The 19,869-nt window shown below is 46.2% G+C and overlaps 1 protein-coding gene across 3 annotated transcripts in view; it reads left to right on the forward strand.

The window, feature by feature from the left end:
- The first annotated feature begins 339 nt into the window (after positions 1-339).
- Positions 340-19,869, forward strand: part of GAN (gigaxonin) — a 63,081-nt gene continuing 43,551 nt past the window's right edge. The window contains exons 1-3 of one of the 3 annotated variants that reach the window (XM_089689799.1): positions 340-2,539; positions 11,846-11,960; positions 17,691-18,041. In XM_089689799.1, the coding sequence (XP_089545925.1) occupies positions 2,364-2,539; positions 11,846-11,960; positions 17,691-18,041 (642 nt within the window). In that variant the 5' untranslated portion in view covers positions 340-2,363. Of the gene's footprint in view, positions 2,540-4,953; positions 4,975-11,845; positions 11,961-17,690; positions 18,042-19,869 lie in introns of those variants that run through there. The other 2 variants (XM_089689801.1, XM_089689800.1) reach the window with 2 other exon arrangements.

A 19,869-nucleotide genomic window follows, 5' to 3' on the forward strand; every position in this document is an offset into this window, starting at 1 on the left:
AATCCCTGCATTAGCACACAGCTTCCCTCAATAACATCCCCTCCCTAGAACTGGGCCACTCCTTGCCTTGTCATGAGGGTGTATCACACACACCACAGCCACAGCATGGCGCTACACCAACGGCTGGAGATCTGCAAGACACACCGAGCCTGGCACAGGGGCGGGCACAGCCAATGAGCTGAGTACAGGGTGGGGCTAGAACGCTGAGAACTGCAAGAGAGGCGGACGTACATGTGATGGCCCGTAGAAGGCCTTTACTGGCCCCGCCCCGTTCTCTCCAGTCGCCGGATTGTGGCTCCATGGTTTCGGGCTGTGTTTTGACACGTGGGGTGTGGGACGCTCCGTGATGACGTCATGCAGGCTGGTTAGGAAGTCTTGGCTGCTGCTGAGCCGGGGACAGAGGTGTGAGGAGGAGAGGAGAGGAGCCCGGGGTGAGGAGACACAGCCTGTGTGAGAGAGGAGCTCTGCCCGGGACTCTGCTGACTATACAGCGGCCACTGTGAGACTCTGCAACACACTTCTCTGCTTCCTCTGTCTGTCCATTCCTCTGCACAGACCCTCAGCCATAGAGATCTGCAGCCTCCCCAGAGGTCTCCCAGCCTCTCTACAGAGCCCCGGTCTTCTCGGAGATCCCCAGCCTCCTTACAGAGCCCTAGCCTACCCATAGATCCTCCAGCCTCCCCCTACCTGCCCATAGATCCTCCAGCCTCCCCCTACCTGCCCATAGATCCTCCAGCCTCCCCCTACCTGCCCATAGATCCTCCAGCCTCCCCCTACCTGCCCATAGATCCTCCAGCCTCCCCCTACCTGCCCATAGATCCTCCATCCTCCCCTACCTGCCCATAGATCCTGCAGCCTCTCCCATATATCCTCCAGCCTGCCCATAAATCCTCTACCTGCCCATAGATCCTCTAGCCTCCCCTATAGATTCCCCAGCCTGCCCATAGATCCCCCAACATCCCCCATCCTCTCCCATAGATCCCCCAGCCTCTCCCATAGATCCTCTACCTGCCCATAGATCCTCTAGCCCCCCCCTATAGATTCCCCAGCCTGCCCATAGATCCAGCCTCCCCCTACCTGCCCATAGATCCTCCAGCCTCCCCACTACCTGCCCATAGATCCTCCAGCCTCCCCCATAGATCCTCCAGCCTCCTCCTACCTGCCTGCCCATAGATTCCCCTCCTCTCCACAGAGATCCCCCAGGTCACCACAGATCCCCCATCCTCCCCTAGAGATCCCCCATCCTCCCCAGAGAGCCTCCTTACCCAGCCTTTGTGTATGACAGTGGCTGCTCATAGTCTCTGTGCTCTTCCCTATACAACCCGATGGGAAGATCGTTGACACCGCGGGACTTGTATTATTCCTGTGTCTGCTCATTCCTGTACATGTAATGCACAGCCTCCACTTACCTGTACACATCGGCTTTTCCTGCATGCATAGCCCTGTCCATAGCCTGGACTTTACAGTACACCCATCCCTACCCATATCCTGTGCATCAAGCCCCCTCCACCACCTGCTCAGACAGGATGATCCCACTGTCCTAGTGCTGTCAGTCCCTACGTCTGGCCTCTCTCCATTGCACTCATACCACTCCCCATCTGTCCATTCTTATACACAGAGCTCCATTACTCTATATAATGGTCCACGTGTGCTGCACTTCTAATCTTCCTCCGCTGTATATGTGTTGAGAGTCTTCACTTTCACAGTACAGACTACTATAGTTCTGTATCTCCTCGTTCATAGTGACTGTTAATGGTCCAATATTTCTTATACAGCAATCCACCTATCCCCGAGACCAGAGACTGTCTGTAGTTGTAGCTTTACTGATCAGTTCTTCCATAGTGTCCTGTATATGTCTCATAGTCTGCTGTGTTAATATTCTCCCTCTCCATATACATTCCTGTACACAGCTCATTATACAACTTGTCCAAAGGAAAAACTCTCTGCCTGCTTCTGTACAGCTCACTATGCTCATCGTGCCTTTTTATCATCATTCTGTTGTTCCCTGCACAACCTTCCAGTAGTTTGGATTTAGCTCAAAGTGCCTACTACTTACCGGGACACAAAACTCCTCAGAGGCTTACTTTTTTTTTTGCATCTTAGCAGCCTATGATATTGTAATGCTCTGAACATAGAGACCATACATAACACAGAATGCATGTTACTTATGTCCGATCAGTGTTAGTAGCTCAGTATTGCAGTCCATGTACAGGTTAAGTATACGTTGTATGACCACATCACACCCCGACCAAGATAGAACTATACCAATTCTTTGCCCCAGGAATATTAAGTATCTAGTCACCGTCTCATTCTGATTCAGCTTTGCATTTTACGTGCTCCTTTCTTGCACACATTGGTCCAAAATGGCAGATTCAAACTCCTTGACAGTGGTATCTGACCCCCAACATGCCGCCAAGCTTCTCCGAGCTATGAGTTCATTCCGTGAAGAATCTGACTTCTGTGATGCCTTGCTTATTGTGGAAGAGCAAGAAATTCCTGTGCAAAAGAATATTTTGGCAGCTGCTAGTCCCTACATAAGGTAAATAGATTTTTATTTTATTTCAGGTACTTGTATAGCGCTGTCAACTTACACAGCACTTTGCATATATATATATATATATACGGACTGACCATTTGGAAACTCGTGCACTGCCCGAGGGCCCAGGGTCAGTTGGGGGGACCATGAGATGCCCCGGGTACCTTTTTCATGGGTTTTTTTGAGTTTGGGCAAGGACACAGGGGCCCCATGATCCCCTATTGCCCAGGGGCCCCATGAGTTGTCAGTCCGCCCCGATATATATATATATATATATTGTACATTCACATAAGTCCCTAACCTTCAAGGGGCGTACAATCTAAGGTCCTCACATTCATACATACACATACTAGGGCCAGTTTAGACAGGATCCAATTAACCTACCAGCATGTCTTTGGAGTGTGGGAGGAAACCCACGCAGGCACAGGAAGAACATGCAAACTCCAGGCAGGTGGTGCCATGGGTGGGATTTGAACCAGCGACCCTAGTACTGCCAGGCGGAAGCGCTAACCATTAAGCCACTGTTCTGCCCTTTTTTTTTTTTTTTCTTATATGTTAAATATTTGCATATTGTCATCGGGACATTCATAGTCGTATTAAACCCAAAACCTAAATTGTAATATATTGCAGTTTACCAATCATTAGATGTGGTGGCTACATTAGTTTTCTTTCTTAGGCTTTTTTCCCCCCTTTGTTATCACTGGGTGATCTGGCCAGTAACACACCTCCTGTATTAGGATCCTTCACTTTGGATGAAGGAGCACAGAGGGAATCTGTGGACAGCAGCATTGTCAGTCTGGGTGGAGGGGAGTGTTAGATGTGCTAGCAGATTTGGATGCACTAACCAATTGAAGCCAAATTCCCACTTATACTTTATAAGCAGTTATAAGAAACAGTTTTTTTTTTACTTTTTGGGATAAAGGTTTTACATAAATAAGATGACCATTGTAAGCACCTCTGTGATTGGTAAATGGTTTGTTTCATCTCTGTAACTGATACATTCTGCTGGAGAGCTTGTTCTTTTGAAAAACAACAAACTTACTGGCCTAATCACCAGATGAGAATAAAAGAAAGCAAGCCTAAAAAAAGAAGACAAATGCAGTCATCACATCTAGTTGGTAAGCTGCAATATAATACGTTTTTGCTTTTGGGTTTAAAGTGGTTCTAAAGGCTCAAGATTTTTTACCTTCATGTATTAAAAAAAAAACACGTGTGTACCAGCCCCCCCTAACGCTTATCTGAGCCCCATCCCAATCTAGCGATGGCCACGAGAGCCTCGGTTCTCTGGGAACACTCACTCATGATTGGCTGAAGCAGCAGAGGGAGCCGTTGGCTCCTGCTGCTGTCAATCATAGCCAGTGAGCCAATTTGGGGGGCTCGAGCTACGGCTCTGTGTGTGAATGGACACGCAGAGTCGCGGCTCGAGAGCACGCCTGCTCGGGTACCCCCATAACAAGCTGCTTGATGTGGGGGCACCCACCAGGAGGGAGGGACCAGGAGGACCCAAGAAGAGAAGGATCCAAGCCACTTTGTCCAAAACCACTGCACAGAGCAGGTAAGTATGACATGTTTGTTTTTTTAAAACAAGACTTTAGTATCACTTTATTACAACTTTAAAGTGAGTTTTTGGGAAGATGCTATATGAGTAACAAAAGTAAAAAATTGGTGAGATATATATATATATATATATATATATATATATATATATATATATATATATATATATATATCTATATATATATAGATAGATAAGGAGACTACAGGAAGTAAAGTGGTATTTTGTGTGTGGCCTGATCTATAGCCAGGGGCGTCCCTAGGATTGGTGTCACGGGGGTAACACTTGGTGACACCTCCTCTGATCCCCGCAGAATGGATCGTATCTGCGGATTGAGCATAATGTATGGCTCCAATCGCACCACACACAAATCGCATGTGATTTTCACAGGAATGCGGTGCGGTTCCTGTGTGAACCTAGCCTCAATGTCGCATGCATTAGCTGGTGAAGTCAGCCAGAAACAAGTTATCATTGCAGATTGTGTTACACCAATATCTGCTATTACAAAGACTGCATATGTGTCCTATGATACTCCCAGACTGGGTAATCTAAGTAATTCCTTTTAGTGAAGGAGTTAACTCGTAAAACTCAACCTACTATTTTGGCTTACTGCAAGACTATGCATTTTTTAGGGCGGTTCTGTCATTCTGCCCCTTGGGCAATCCCTGGGATATTTAGCATTCTGTCTCAAATTTCAAGCCGTCTTGTCTGTTCTGCTGCCTTATTATGATAAAAGCCTGAACACTTGCATTAAATTGCTGAATTTATTGTTAGTAATTATGTGAAGGTGTGGGTCTATACTGGGCAAAGAATAGTTTTCATGTTGAAAATCAAGATCAGTGTAGGTGCAAGAAACCAATGCAGTGAGCGCACATTGGATAAGGTATGTGCCAACCACATTCACTTACTGATACATCCCTTGGGTCAGTGTTTTGTTTTTTTTATTACCTGTATGATAGAGATTGGAGACTTCCATTTTCTGCTACTTCAGGTATTTATTTGGGTAGTACCTTCCTACTGATATGTGCCAGAAATTTGACTGACCTTTCACATGCTATCTAAATGCCTCGATTCAGCATCACTGTGTAAATGATAAAACACTAGAAGAGCTTGGAATAGGATAGACCAGGGGTGGGCAACTGTGGCTCTCCAGCTGTTGTAGAACTACAAGTCCCATGAGGCATTGCAAAACTGACAGTTACAAGCATGACTCCTAAAGGCAGAGGCATGATGGGACTTGTAGTTCATCAACAGCTGGAGGGCCACAGTTGCCCACCCCTGGGATAGACTATATATATGATACCAAGTGTATGGTGGCCTTTGACCCTTCTGTCTCAATTTAGTAACCAAGGCTGGAAACACCCACTGTCTATCTGAGATAGAATATTCCTCTGGAAATATCATATAAGAGCAAATATGGGTGCTTACAAATGTCACAGTTTAAAAGAAATCCTTCGATTATAGAAATATTGGATCTACCAATGCTGATGTCTGTTTAAAGGTGCAGATGTCACCCTGATCCCTGTTTGGTTACCCACTGAGCCTCTGACCTGGGAAAAGCATCCAGGAGCGAAGATGTGACTTTACAGACTTCTTGCTGCACGCTTGCTCCAGTTCAGTGACATTATAGGCAGTTAAGCTGGGATGCAGATGACAATCCTGGAGCCTGGACCTTTAAAAAAAAAAAAAAACCAAAAACAAATTGGAGATGCCAACTCCCTTATATCTGTCTGTAGAGAACATAATCCCTGGGTTCACATATATCCGGTGCTGCATATCGCATGTGATTCACACAGGAACTGTACCGCATTCTTGTGCAAATCACATACGAATTGTGTGCAGTGCGAATGGAGCCATACATTTAGTATGGCCTAAATCGGACCGCTTGCACACAAAAAAGGTGCAGGACCCTATTTTGGACCGTACTAGAATCAGATTGCATGGGTATTCACACCCATGCAATCCGATTCTGCACATCGCACCGCGTTTTGTGGAGTGATTTTGGAGTGCTGATAACATACATACCCGCAGCGGTTCGCATGAACGGGGGGCGATTCTGATGCGGTGCAGAAATCGCTGCAAATTCTGCACCGTATCAGTGTGAACCCAAGCTTAAGGCCGAGGGGAAAAAAATTAAAGGCATACAGAACCTGGGCAGAGTGTCAGTGTAAACTTGGACCACTGCGTGTTTTTACAATATACATCAATCAGCCATAACATTATGACAAACATCAGGTAAAGTGATTAAGATTGAGTATCTCGCTACAATGGCATCTGAAAGCGGGTGATATATATCAGCCTGCAAGTGAGCATGTTGTCCCCGAAGTTGATGTGTTGAAAGTAGAAAAAAAATGGGCACGATTTAAGTGGTTGTAAAGGCTGAAGGTTTTTTACCTTCATGCATTCTATGCATAAAGGTATAAAACCTTCTGTGTGCAGCAGTGCCCCCTTCCCCCCCCAATACTTACCTGAGCGCCATCGTGATCCAGCGATGTGAATGACAGCCTCAGCTGCCCCAAGTCTCTGCCTGCGACAACAAGCAGGAGCCATTGGCTCCCGCTGCTGTCAATCACAGCCAGTCGGCCAACGAGCAGAGAGAGGGGCGGGGTGAAACTGCGGCTTTGTCGGTGAATGGACACACGGAGCAGCGGGTGTCCCCATAGAAAGTTCCTACAATGGGCATGTGAGCATCGGAACCGGACAATGGAGCAATTGTGTATGTATACATGTGTGTGTGTGTGTGTGTATGTATATGTGTGTGTGTGTGTGTGTGTGTGTGTGTGTGTGTATATATATATATATATGTGTGTGTATATTACATTCACATCAATCCTTAACTCTCAAGGAGTGTACAATCTAAGGTCCCTAACTCACATTCATACATACATATACTAGGGCCAATTTAGACAGGAGCCAATTCACCTACCAGCATGTCTTCAGAATGTGGGAGGAAACCAGAGTACCTGGAGGAAACCCATGCAAGTACAGGGAGAACATGCAAACTCCAGGCAGGTGGTGCTGTGGTTGGAATTTGAACCAACGACCCCAGTACTGCCAGGCAGAAGTGTTAACCATTTAGCCACTGTGCTGCCCCCAGCAATGGAAGAAGATGGCCTGGTCTGATGAATTCAAGAATGGTTTGGGGAACTCAACAATGAATTCAAGATTTTGACTTGACCTCAAAATCCTCCAGATCTCATTCCAATTGAACATCTGAGGGATGTGCTAGAAAAACATGTCAGATCCATGGAGGCCTCACATCGAAACTTGCAAAACTTAAAGGACCTGCTACTGACAGCTTGGTGCCAGATACCATAGCATGCCTTCAGAGCAGAGGCGGACTGACCATTTGGAAACTCGGGCACTGCCCGAGGGCCCGGGGTTAGTAGGGGGCCCCATGAGATGCCCCTGGTACCCTTTTCATAGGCTTTTTTGAGTTTGGGCAAGGACACAGGGGCCCCATGATCCCCTATTGCCCGGGGGCCCCATGAGTTGTCAGTCCGCTCCTGCTTCAGAGGTCTAGTGGTGTCCATGCCTTGACAGGTTTTGGTTGGTGGTCATAATGTTATGGCTGATCAGTGTATTTTATAGTGTGTTTGTTTGTTTTTTTTTCTCCTTGGTCCTTTCTGACTTATAGTTATTCTTGGCGAGCAAATATTTAATATTATTAGTACAGCGCTGCCAACGCTTTGTTTATGTTATGCTCTGTGAATACTCTTCTACCATAGTTGATGATGTTTATTATTATTATATAGTATTTATATAATATGATGTTTAATATGTTTACATGTTGATAGGAATATCAAATACACATGATTTCTACAGACCTGTGTGTACATAAATACATTTTGAAGTTTCTGCCTGGATTGTACAGGGTGTCCCTAAAGGTTGAACACACAGGAGATATCACTATATATTTATAATTAGGGATGCATCGAAATAAGCCCTATCGGCATTTTGCTGATCTAAAAAAAGAACCTATACAGGTGCCAAAAATGTCCTTTTGGCCAGTAATGTAGAGGAGAGGAGATTAAGAGAGTGCCGCTGCATCTTGGTTCCGACCCGGCCCCTTTCTGACTGGGAGAGATGTGGGTTGCGCTGACCCCCTCCTCCTACAGGAGGGAGGCACGGCTACGCAGTGATGCATGTGCAATGTTGGTGGCCGCTTGATGGACCGAGCTGGGCTACTTTTAAGTGTGCTACACGGTGAAGGGTGCAGGCTATGCATGGAACTGGCTAGGCATAAAATGGGTGTTGGGGGGGTCATGATACCCATCCATGCACAGCCTGCGCACCTGACACCTTGACAGTGTCAGGTGTGCAGGCTGTGCATGGGATGGGTGTTAGGTACGCAGGCTGTGCATGGGATGGGTGTTAGGTGCGCAGGCTGTGCATGGGATGGGTGTCACCTACGCACCTGACACCTATCCCATGCACAGCCTGCTCACCTGACACCCTGACAGTGCCAGGTGCGCAGGCTGTGCATGGGATGGGTTTCAGGTGCGCAGGCTGTGCATGGGATGGGTTTCAGGTGCGCAGGCTGTGCATGGGATGGGTTTCAGGTGCGCAGGCTGTGCATGGGATGGGTTTCGGGTGCGCAGGCTGTGCATGGGATGGGTGTCGGGTGCACAGGCTGTGCATGGGATGGGTGTCGGGTGCACAGGCTGTGCATGGGATGGGTGTCGGGTGCACAGGCTGTGCATGGGATGGGTGTCGGGTGCACAGGCTGTGCATGGGATGGGTGTCGGGTGCACAGGCTGTGCATGGGATGGGTGTCGGGTGCACAGGCTGTGCATGGGATGGGTGTCGGGTGCACAGGCTGTGCATGGGATGGGTGTCGGGTGCACAGGCTGTGCATGGGATGGGTGTCGGGTGCACAGGCTGTGCATGGGATGGGTGTCGGGTGCACAGGCTGTGCATGGGATGGGTGTCGGGTGCACAGGCTGTGCATGGGATGGGTGTCGGGTGCACAGGCTGTGCATGGGATGGGTGTCGGGTGCGCACCTGACACCCATCCCATGCACAGCCTGCGCACCTGACACCCTTTAATTTCTTCCCACCAGGCCTATTGTACAATTACGGCCGAGCGGAAACCCTCTGGTGCGATCTTTCACTGGCTGTGTCCATGAGACACAGCCGATGACGGATCACTACACCAGCCCGCTGCCAGTGTTGGTGTCCATTTCGGTTTTCAGCCAAGTGCATCCTGAATTTTCGGTTTTGGCACTAGAATTTTCATTTCGGTGCACCCCTATGTATGATATACCACTATATAAGCTCATCAGGCCTTAACTCCCTTGACTTCTTTTTTTTTTTTTGGGGGGTATGCTAAAGGAGAAGGTGTACTCAATGAAAATCACAGGTATGAATCACCTGAAGGAACACATCATAAACGAATGTGCTCAAAATGATGGAAATGCGGAGTTAACTGCATTGGATTCATGTGAATCTCGCAAAGCGCATGGAACTGTGCATCACAAATGGTAGAAATCACATTGAAGATGTTATTGATTAATATTCCAATGAAATATGTTGTTGAAACATCTATTGCAAGCATGTATTTTGCCTATGTGTCCACACAAACCTAAGAAACGCACAGCAGTCCATTTAACATGATTTCCTATGGGACACATTCACATCTCAGTGTTTTCACCCGATGCGGTTTTTGGAAAGGGTCAGGGACTTTTTTTAAAAGCAAAAAGGTGCATTTTTGGTTCTATAGACTTCAATGGAGACACTGCAGAAAAGCACGTAGTGTTTTTCCTGCGTTTGTGATGCGTTTTTGATACGTGATGCATTTTAATCTGCCTAGCAGCAAGAAAAACATAATCAAAAACGTGGCAAAAACGTTTGCAAAAAGCACTGCAGAAACAGATCAAGCGCAAGCTGCATAGGTGTGAACCTAGCCTTACGGACACTGTATATTAGTGGGGAAACCACTGCTTTGTCTGGGAGGCTGCAGTTAGATCAAAGAAATGAAAAGGGTAATATATACCATTTTGCTTTTTTTTGCTTTTTGCTTTTTTTTTGCTGTGATCTGCACCATTTTTCCACCAAGTACTTCTTCCACCATTTCAGTGTGTTTTGCTATGTCTTGGGATTTGTTCCATTTACACCTTTTTGCCTCCTCACCTGTTGTCCTTATTGTCATGACCCTGTTTCAGTGTATGATTGTCCTCCTAGTAGTCATTTGGGAATGATTAAAGTGTTAGTCCACATAAAACATTTTTTCTCACAGTTCTTTTGCAGACTTTGTTGGTGTGACCATGGCAGGCTTCCAAGCTGCTGACACCTACTGATTTCTTTGCAAAAAAAGGTTTCCCTGTATAGGCTCTACTCTTTCATTTCAGTAAGTGCAGTGGATGTGGCTGGGAAGGCTTAAAGGCCTGTGACTGCTAAAGGCCCAGAAAGGTGAAAGGATTTAGCAGGTGGTTCAATCCACCAATAACTGCACATAACTAAAATCTGTTGATCCCATTTTAGTTGGTTTCAGCAGTTGAATTGGACTTAGCAATGCACTGTACAGAGGTTGTAAACCCTTACATACACCCAGTGAAGTATCTGGCCTCAGGTGACACACAGAGATGAAACAAATCCTACTACATACATTGTACCTGTTTATCTGAAGCCTTCTCTCCTCTACATCTGTTCAAAGTCCGGAGCTTATATATCTTATCTGAGTTTTCAAAAAACATGGCAGAGAGTTTAAAATACAGACTGCAAAGTTCAGTGAGTAGAGCCCTGAGAGCTGATTGGAGGGAATATACCTCCCCCCCCCCCCCCTTCACACAGGAACAGAGCTGAGGCTGTCAATCTGCTGGAGGTCCCTCCCCTGTCATTATTGTTCTCTTAGTGTCAGGAAAACTTGTCAGAAGTGACTCATTCTGATAGAGAATGAAGCAGCAGACAGATATGACACTTAGTGCTCTGGATTTAGACAAACACACACCATAGAGGGATATGCTTTGTTCATATTTCTTGTCTGAGGTTTACAACCACTTTAAAGCGGAGCTCCGCCCAAAAGGAGAAGTTCCTCTTTAAAGACTGGTCCCCCGCTCCCCAATTAGGTTTGGCACCTTTGGGGGGCGGGAGCGGGTACTCCTAATTTGACAAGTACCCACTCCCACTTCCGTTCCGATCACCTAGGCAATCGGAAGGGGAAGGTGTCCACTCTTTCTCCCTCCCTCCCTCCCCGTAGTCTTTTGGGACACGTAACAGGTCCCAGAAGACTACAGGACCATTCAGGAAGCGCAGCGCTACTCGCGCATGCACAGTGGGTACCCGGCTGTGAAGCCACAAGCTGTCACAGCCGGGTGCCCACACTGAAGATGCCGGTGCCCAGGAAGAGAAGACGGCCGGTAAAACAGGCTGCAGGGGACACACCGAGGGACAGGTGAGTGCATGTTTTTTTTAAGTCCGCAGCTACAGTTTTTGTAGCTGCTGACTTTTATTTTTTGACAGCATGAGTGGAACTCCCCTTTTAACTTTTTAGAAGTATGGCATTTGACACTACAGACTTGTTTTTAGAGGGCTTTCATTGATATAATTGATTCAGAGTTTGTCCTGACCAAGGACAAACATGCAGGTCCAATTTCTGGGCATCTCACTGGTTAGGATGATTCTGGGTTAGTAACTTGCCATATATTAAAGCAAAGATAGCGATGAAGACTTTGCTGCATTATTGAGTGTTTCCTTTGCATTTGTTAATGTTGTTGTGTGTGTTTGTTTTCTTTTTTTTTTTTTTTATTTTGCAGAGCCAAACTCAACTACAACCCTCCAAAGTACGATGGGTCCATCTACCGCATTGAGATGGAAGGCATTTCAGTGACAATTATGAAAGAGATACTAGACTACATTTTTAGTGGACAGGTAGTGTGTCTGCTATGATGATTTATTGGCATGGTGGAGACCCTTCATGCAGATAGCAAAGAAAAGGCTCCAAAACTGACAAATCATTAAATGTGGGGTAACAAGTTAGAAGTCAAAATAGGACATGCTAGGATCTCTTTGTATGTTTCGACTTTATGAAAAATGAAACCTGCGTAAGGCTTGGCAACCTTCTGTTACCTCCCTGGGCCTGGCCATTGGCATCTTGGTAACCCAGTAGTTAACTCCCATACAGAAAATTGTGTATTTCTCGGGGGACCAAGGAAGAGTACAGCCTGTCAGAGTGTCTCCTGTCATTGTGTTAAAAAAAAAAAAATCTCTCCCCCCCCCCTCTCTCTCTCTCTCCTCCCCCCCCCCTCTCTCCTCCCCCCCTCTCTCCTCCCCCCCTCTCTCCTCCCCCCCTCTCTCCTCCCCCCCCTCTCTCTCTCCTCTCCTCTCCTCCCCCCTCTCTCTCCTCTCCTCTCCTCCCCCCCTCTCTCTCCTCTCCTCTCCTCCCCCCTCTCTCTCCTCTCCTCTCCTCCCCCCTCTCTCTCCTCTCCTCTCCTCCCCCCTCTCTCTCTCTCCTCTCCTCCCCCCTCTCTCTCCTCTCCTCTCCTCCCCCCTCTCTCTCCTCTCCTCCCCCCTCTCTCTCCTCGCCTCTCCTCCCCCCTCTCTCTCCTCGCCTCTCCTCCCCCCTCTCTCTCCTCTCCTCTCCTCCCCCCTCTCTCTCCTCTCCTCTCCTCCCCCCTCTCTCTCCTCTCCTCTCCTCCCCCCTCTCTCTCCTCTCCCTCTCCTCCCCCCTCTCTCTCCTCTCCTCTCCTCCCCTCTCTCTCCTCTCCTCTCCTCCCCCCTCTCTCTCCTCTCCTCTCCTCCCCCCTCTCTCTCCTCTCCTCTCCTCCCCCTCTCTCTCCTCTCCTCTCTCCTCCCCCCCTCTCTCTCCTCTCCTCTCCTCCCCCCTCTCTCTCCTCTCCTCTCCTCCCCCCTCTCTCTCCTCTCCTCTCCTCCCCCCTCTCTCTCCTCTCCTCTCCTCCCCCCTCTCTCTCCTCTCCTCTCCTCCCCCCTCTCTCTCCTCTCCTCTCCTCCCCCCTCTCTCTCCTCTCCTCTCCTCCCCCCTCTCTCTCCTCTCCTCTCCCCCCCCTCTCTCTCCTCTCCTCTCCTCTCCCCCCTCTCTCTCTCTCTCCTCTCCTCTCCCCCCTCTCTCTCTCTCCTCTCCTCTCCCCCCTCTCTCTCTCTCCTCTCCCCCCTCTCTCTCTCTCCTCTCCCCCCTCTCTCTCTCTCCTCTCCCCCCTCTCTCTCTCTCCTCTCCTCTCCCCCCTCTCTCTCTCTCCTCTCCTCTCCCCCCTCTCTCTCTCTCCTCTCCTCTCCCCCCTCTCTCTCTCTCCTCTCCTCTCCCCCCTCTCTCTCTCTCCTCTCCTCTCCCCCCTCTCTCTCTCTCCTCTCCTCTCCCCCCTCTCTCTCTCTCCTCTCCTCTCCCCCCTCTCTCTCTCTCCTCTCCTCTCCCCCCTCTCTCTCTCTCCTCTCCTCTCCCCCCTCTCTCTCTCTCCTCTCCTCTCCCCCTCCTCTCCCCCCTCTCTCTCTCCTCTCCTCTCCCCCCCCCCTCTCTCTCCTCTCCTCTCCCCCCCCCCTCTCCTCTCCTCTCCCCCCCCCCCCTCTCTCTCTCCTCTCCCCCCCCCTCTCTCTCTCCTCTCCTCTCCCCCCCCCCTCTCTCTCCTCTCCTCTCCCCCCCCTCTCTCTCCTCTCCTCTCCCCCCCCCCTCTCTCTCCTCTCCTCTCCCCCCCCCCCTCTCTCTCCTCTCCTCTCCCTCTCTCTCCTCTCCTCTCCCCTCTCTCTCCTCTCCTTTCCCCCCTCTCCTCTCCCCCCTCTCTCTCTCTCCTCTCCTCTCCCCCCCCTCTCTATCTACAGTTGCAAGAAAAAGTATGTACACCCCTTGGGATTACGTGGAGTTTCGCATGAATTGGGCATAAATTGTGCTCTGAACGTCATCTAAGTCACAACAATAGAAGAACACAGTCTGCTGAACATAATACTACACAAACATTAGATGTTGCCATGGTTTAATTGCACATAACATGTAAACATTCACAGTGCAGGGAGGAAAAAGTATGTGAACCTTTGGACTTAATAACTGGTTGACCCTCCTTTGGCAGCAATAACCTCAACCAAACGTTTCCTGTAGTTGCAGATCAGACCTGCACAACGATCTGGAGTCATTTTGGACCACTCCTCTTCACAAAAAACTGTTTCAGTGTAGCAATATTCTTGGGATGTCTGGTGTGAATCGCTCTCTTAAGGTCACGCCACAGCATTTCAATCGGGTTGAGGTCAGGACTCTGACTGGGCCACTCAAGAAGGCGTATTCTGTGCTGTTGCAGCCATTGTTTTGTTGAATTACTTGTATGCTTTGGGTCATTGTCCTGTTGCATCACCCATCCTCTGCGGAGCTTCAGTTGGCAGACAGATGGTCGTACGTTTTCGTTTTCCTGCAAAATGTCTTGATAAACTCTGGAATTCATTTTCCCATCAATGACAACAATCCGTCCAGGCCCTGAGGTAGCAAAGCAGCCCCAAACCATGATGCTCCCTCCGCCATGTTTTACAGTGGGGATGAGGTTTTGATGTTGGTGTGCTGTGCCTTTATTTCTCCACACATAGTGTTGTGTGTTCTTCCCAAACAACTCAATCTTGGTTTCATCTGTCCACAGTATATTTTGCCAGTAGTGCTGTGGAACATCCAGGTGCTCTTTTGCAAACTTCAAACGTGCTGCAATATTCTTTTTGGACAGCAATGGCTTCCTCCGTGGTGTCCTTCCATGTAATCCATTCTTGTTTAATGTTTTCCTTATTGTAGATGTGTTAACAAAAATGTTAGCATGTGCCAGAGATTTCTGTAGGTCTTTAGCTGACACTCTGGGATTCTTCTTTACCTCATGCAGCATTCTGCGCTGTGCTCTTGCAGTCATTTTTACAGGACGACCACGCCTAGGGAGAGTAGCAACAGTGCTAAACTTTCCCCATTTGTAGACAGTCTGTCTTACCGTGGACACATGAACATCCAGGCTTTTGGAGATACTTTTGTAACCCTTTCCAGCTTCATGCAAGTCAACAGTTCTTGATCGTAGGTCTTCTGAGAGCTCTTTTCTGCGAGGCATGGTTCAGTCAGACAGTGCTTCTTGAAACCAGTAAACCCAAAACAGGTGTGTTTTTTAAGGGCAGGACAGCTGTCAGCAACACATCCAATATCATCACACTGATTGGAGTCAAGGTTGGCTCACTCCTGGCTCCAATTAGCTCTGGGAGAAGTCATTAAGCTAGGGCCTCACATACTTTTTCCTCCCTGCACTGTGAATGTTTACATGTTATGTGCAATTAAACCATGGCAACATCTAATGTTTGTGTAGTATTATGTTCAGCAGACTGTGTTCTTCTATTGTTGTGACATAGATGACGTTCAGAGCACATTTTATGCCCAATTCATGCAAAACTCCACGTAATCCCAAGGGGTTCACATACTTTTTTCTACAATCAATATTATCCAGATCTTTAAATATAACTGCTACTACTACTTAGTCCCACAAGAAGAATAATATGTTTGTTCTTGACCTGCTTTAAGATCTCTTGGAGTTAGTGAAAGACATGGTCTGTGCTCATTCTCTGCTATGCATCGTCATTTTGTAAAACGCTGCGCAAACTGTTGGCTCTATATAAATCCTGTATAATAATGGTGACAGGAAGTTATATAAAAAGAAACTTAAAATAATTGTATTTTCAAACCAAAAACTGAAAAATCAAAGTTTTATCCATGAGGTACATTATACAGGGGTGTTCGATTACTATCGCCCGACGCCCGGAACATGTAGTTCTGGGTGCCAGGCAGGTAGTTTTTTTTCCTACCTTTAGCCCTGCTGCGGGCAACCAGCGGTTTCACCTGTCAGGTGTAAACATTCCACCCCCATATATATGCACGTACAAACATAAAAGCACACGCTGGGGCACCTATGCATTAAAAACGTCAATTGCAATACACATGTCGCATATCGCCACGCACACCAAAATGAGAGCATTCATTTTAGCATGAGACATCCTCCGTAACGCTAAACTGATGACCTATAAGGAGCTTTAAAAGTGTTGACCTATAGAAAATATAGGGTACTGAAGTTCATCGCCATTTCATGAGTGCACACAAATTTAAGGTTTGACAAGCTGGATATCTATTTACTTGATGCAACCTCATCTTTGTATTTTCTACTGAACTTTTGCGGTAATATCATGCGACATAAAAAAGTTGGAACTACCACTATTTTATTCTCTAGGGTCTCTGCTTTCAAAAAATATATCATGTTAGGAGGTTTTATGTGATCTTCAGGCCTAAAATGATTTTTTTAAACTTTGTGCAAAAAATGCAAAAACGGCTCTGACAGCGAAAGGGATAAAGTATAAGCCCTGACCCACCCTTTCCTGAGGAGCAGCCAGTCATGCTCAATACACCGCAAGGTCTCTCCCCTCCCTGCTCGTCCCCAGGTGCGGTGCTGGAGAGAGGCGGGGAGAGGAGATAAACAGCGCAGTGTTAAAAATATTACACGTTTTAAGTCGCCATAAAGCCCCTTTTGTTTTTAAAAGCCGCAGACATCCCTAATATCACCTCCGATTTAAATACAGTTTTTGTTAAAAAAAAATTATCTGGACAAGTAGATTGGGGCCTCAATTTAGTCCCTATACAAGTAGTTTTTTCAAAAATGTTCACACCCCTGATTATACATAATATTTTTCCCCATTGACTCACTTCTAGATACATCTAGTAGTAGTACACCTCTAGGTTGTGGTTTAAAACTCGGTTACTAATTTGTTTTTTAGTGCACATATATGTATATAACTGAAGAGCAAGTTGTTTTTTTTTTTTTTGTTTTTTTATGTTCAGTTAAATGGTTGAACTCCAGCCTTACTGTCTGAGTTGTACAGGCTCATCTTCTCTCCTGTACTGTAAATGCTTATTCCATTTTCACAGTACATTGTGAGCTCACAGCGTGCGTTAGAAGCCACAGTAAGTTAGTCCCCACCCCTTTCATTGGATCTCAGGTCTGTTAGACCTGGAGGCTCAGCTTCACATGTGGGTGTTACCACGGTATTCTGATTTCAGGGTATACAGCACCCTGACTGCTACATAGCAGTATATTTAGTTCTGGATGGAGTTGAGCTTTAGGCCCCATTCACATCTTGCTATTTGGGATCATGGGCAGAATTGCCACAATTCTGCTCAGGATCCAAAATCGCAGCAGAACGCTCGACACGCTTTTGGGTTCCATTATTTTTTAAATGACACCCCAAATGCGATGTGATTCTGCCACAGTCTTTGCATGATGATTGTGGCAAACCAAGTTTTTTTTAAAAATGCTCTACAGTTGACGCTCAAAAAGAAGCATGACCTTCTGCTCGTGCAACAAATGCACATAGGGCAGCCTGTGAAGTAGACAACTCAAGTAAATCCACAAAATCGCAAGTGGGAAGATTTATTCCCACTGCATTAAAGTGTGAATGCAGCCTTGAGGTGACTGACACTCAGGTAACCAAAACACTCAACCACAAAATGAAGAAGAGAATAGAATGTCCTCAATAATTTGGATGTTACTGATTCTGAGAAAACTATCTTCTTACGTCTAAATGTTATATTTCTACTGAAAGCAATATGCTTTGGAGTTATAAAATTGTGTTTTTTATTTTTTTTTTCTCCATGGCTAGATCAGGCTGAGCGAAGAAACCATCCAGGATGTGGTACAAGCAGCAGATCTTTTATTACTTACTGATCTCAAAACCTTGTGCTGCGAGTTCTTGGAGGGCTGCATTACTGCTGAAAACTGCATAGGCATCCGAGACTTTGCATTGCATTACTGCTTGAACCACGTGTATTACCTCGCCACAGAGTACCTGGAAACCCACTTCAGAGATGTCAGCAGCACTGAGGAGTTTTTAGAACTGAACCCAACCAAAGTCAAAGAGATCCTATCCCTGGAGAAGCTAAATGTAGGCAATGAAAAATATGTGTTTGAAGCAGTGTTACGCTGGATTGCCCATGATTCTGAAGTGAGGAAGGTAGGTCCTTTATTTTAAAATATTGACTTTGCAATTCCTTCTTCAGTCACTAGATGTTAACCTCTGTTTTTATTGTGAGTAGCTGCAACTATTTAATTAGGTTAGTGCTGGGTAATATGCATTATAGAAAGGGGGCAGAAGGCGCTTTTTTATTTATTTTCCTCATTGATGTCTGCAATATGCTCAGAAGCACTGTGGCAGCCATTCTGTGACAATTGGCAGTACAGAGCTGAAGGAGGCAGATCTTTATGACAGGGAAATGTTCTCATAGTGCTTGTTTGTCACATTGGAGCACTCCACTGTAAACTGATGTATTTGGCTCCCAGCACTTTTACTGTAGCCATGCCTGATCACAGTAAGAGAATGCAGTCTTCAGCACGATTCCCCAGAAGCATTTGTATGATTGTCGAAAAGGGCAGCATAAAAATTGCATAATTGTTTGGGGAAAGCCCAAAATAATTAGCGTAGTTAAATCTGTATTTCCTGATCATTACAGTGTATGTAAAGCCCAGCAATGAACTTCTCAATGTGCTTCCTCTTGGGCTGTTTAATACCATTGAAAGCATTTTGTTATATCTGTTTGATAAGTGCAAAAACAAACATTTTGATCCTGCCAAAAATGCAGTGGGTTCTAAGTTTCTGAGAACTTTGCATTGTTTTCTTAAGGAGAATTAGTCATCTTACCCAGTTTACCTCTGGACTACAGAATGCCCCCATGCTATATGGATCAGAAGAAGGGAGGTGTTCTGTAGTTTAAAGGATAAGTTCACCTTTCATAACATGTTACCCTCGAGGTACCATGTTACTAAATAGGCAGTCCTCTCAGCTTTCCGAGCCCCCATTGTGACAGCAGGCCAGGGATCTTATTCTTGCACCCGCTGTCACACCACCAGGCCACATCTTTCATTCACAGAATTCTGTGAATGAGGGAAGTACAACTACCGACAGTCATTACAGCTGATGGCTTATAGTTCTAAATGAACTACCAGGGCACTGGTGAGCGTTCTAGTAGTTCATTGATTCTTCCTGTAATTTTAGTAACTGCCCTCCTGTATGAGGTGCAGGCAAACAGGTACAATGATGGCCTGCTGGAGTCTTTCATTGCGCTATCTGCTGATCGCTGGTGCAATGCTTTACTGTCTTCAAATTTAAAAAAAAAAGAGAAAATACTTTTTTTTTTTTTTTTTTTTTACTTGCAAAAAGATGTGTATTATATATATATATGATATTATATCACCTAATAGTGCCTCAGAATCCATGATGTTTAGTTAGATGAGCTGTGTATATGGTAAACACGGAGCATTAGTGGAATCCCTCAGAACGTCGTCATAGTTGTATTACTAGACTGAGTGGTGTTAAAAGTACTCAGAGTGCATTATGACTCCTCTGAGACCATTTTATCTGCGATCTGTCCTTGTTACTTGAGCTCTTGCAGCATTTGTGTAATGTAGCTTTCATTGACTGATCAGTCTGAACTACTAAACTCTTGATGGCATGGTTTGCTTGCTGTATATGAAAAGAACCTTGCCTCCCTTTTTATGCCTGTACTCCTATTAGTTTTATTAGTTCTAGTTGTGGGCAATCGATTTTCACAGATTGTTTGTTTGTGTCATTTGAACTTTGTTAAATACCCAAGTAAGTTAAAGCGGTATTAAACCCAAAATCAAACATTTATTATATTGCAGCTTACTAAGTCTTAGATGTGATGCTGTATTTATTTTTTTCTTTTACAGGCTTGTTCTTTTTCACTCTATAAGCAGATGACTAGGCGTCGGTACATAAGCCAGATTGATATAGCCACTGTAAAGCAGATAGCATAGGACCCTAT

The sequence above is a fragment of the Staurois parvus genome, unplaced genomic scaffold (genome assembly GCF_062004578.1).
Source record: "Staurois parvus isolate SC_StPar_1 unplaced genomic scaffold, SC_StPar_1.0 ptg000498l, whole genome shotgun sequence".
Classification (NCBI taxonomy): domain Eukaryota; kingdom Metazoa; phylum Chordata; class Amphibia; order Anura; family Ranidae; genus Staurois; species Staurois parvus.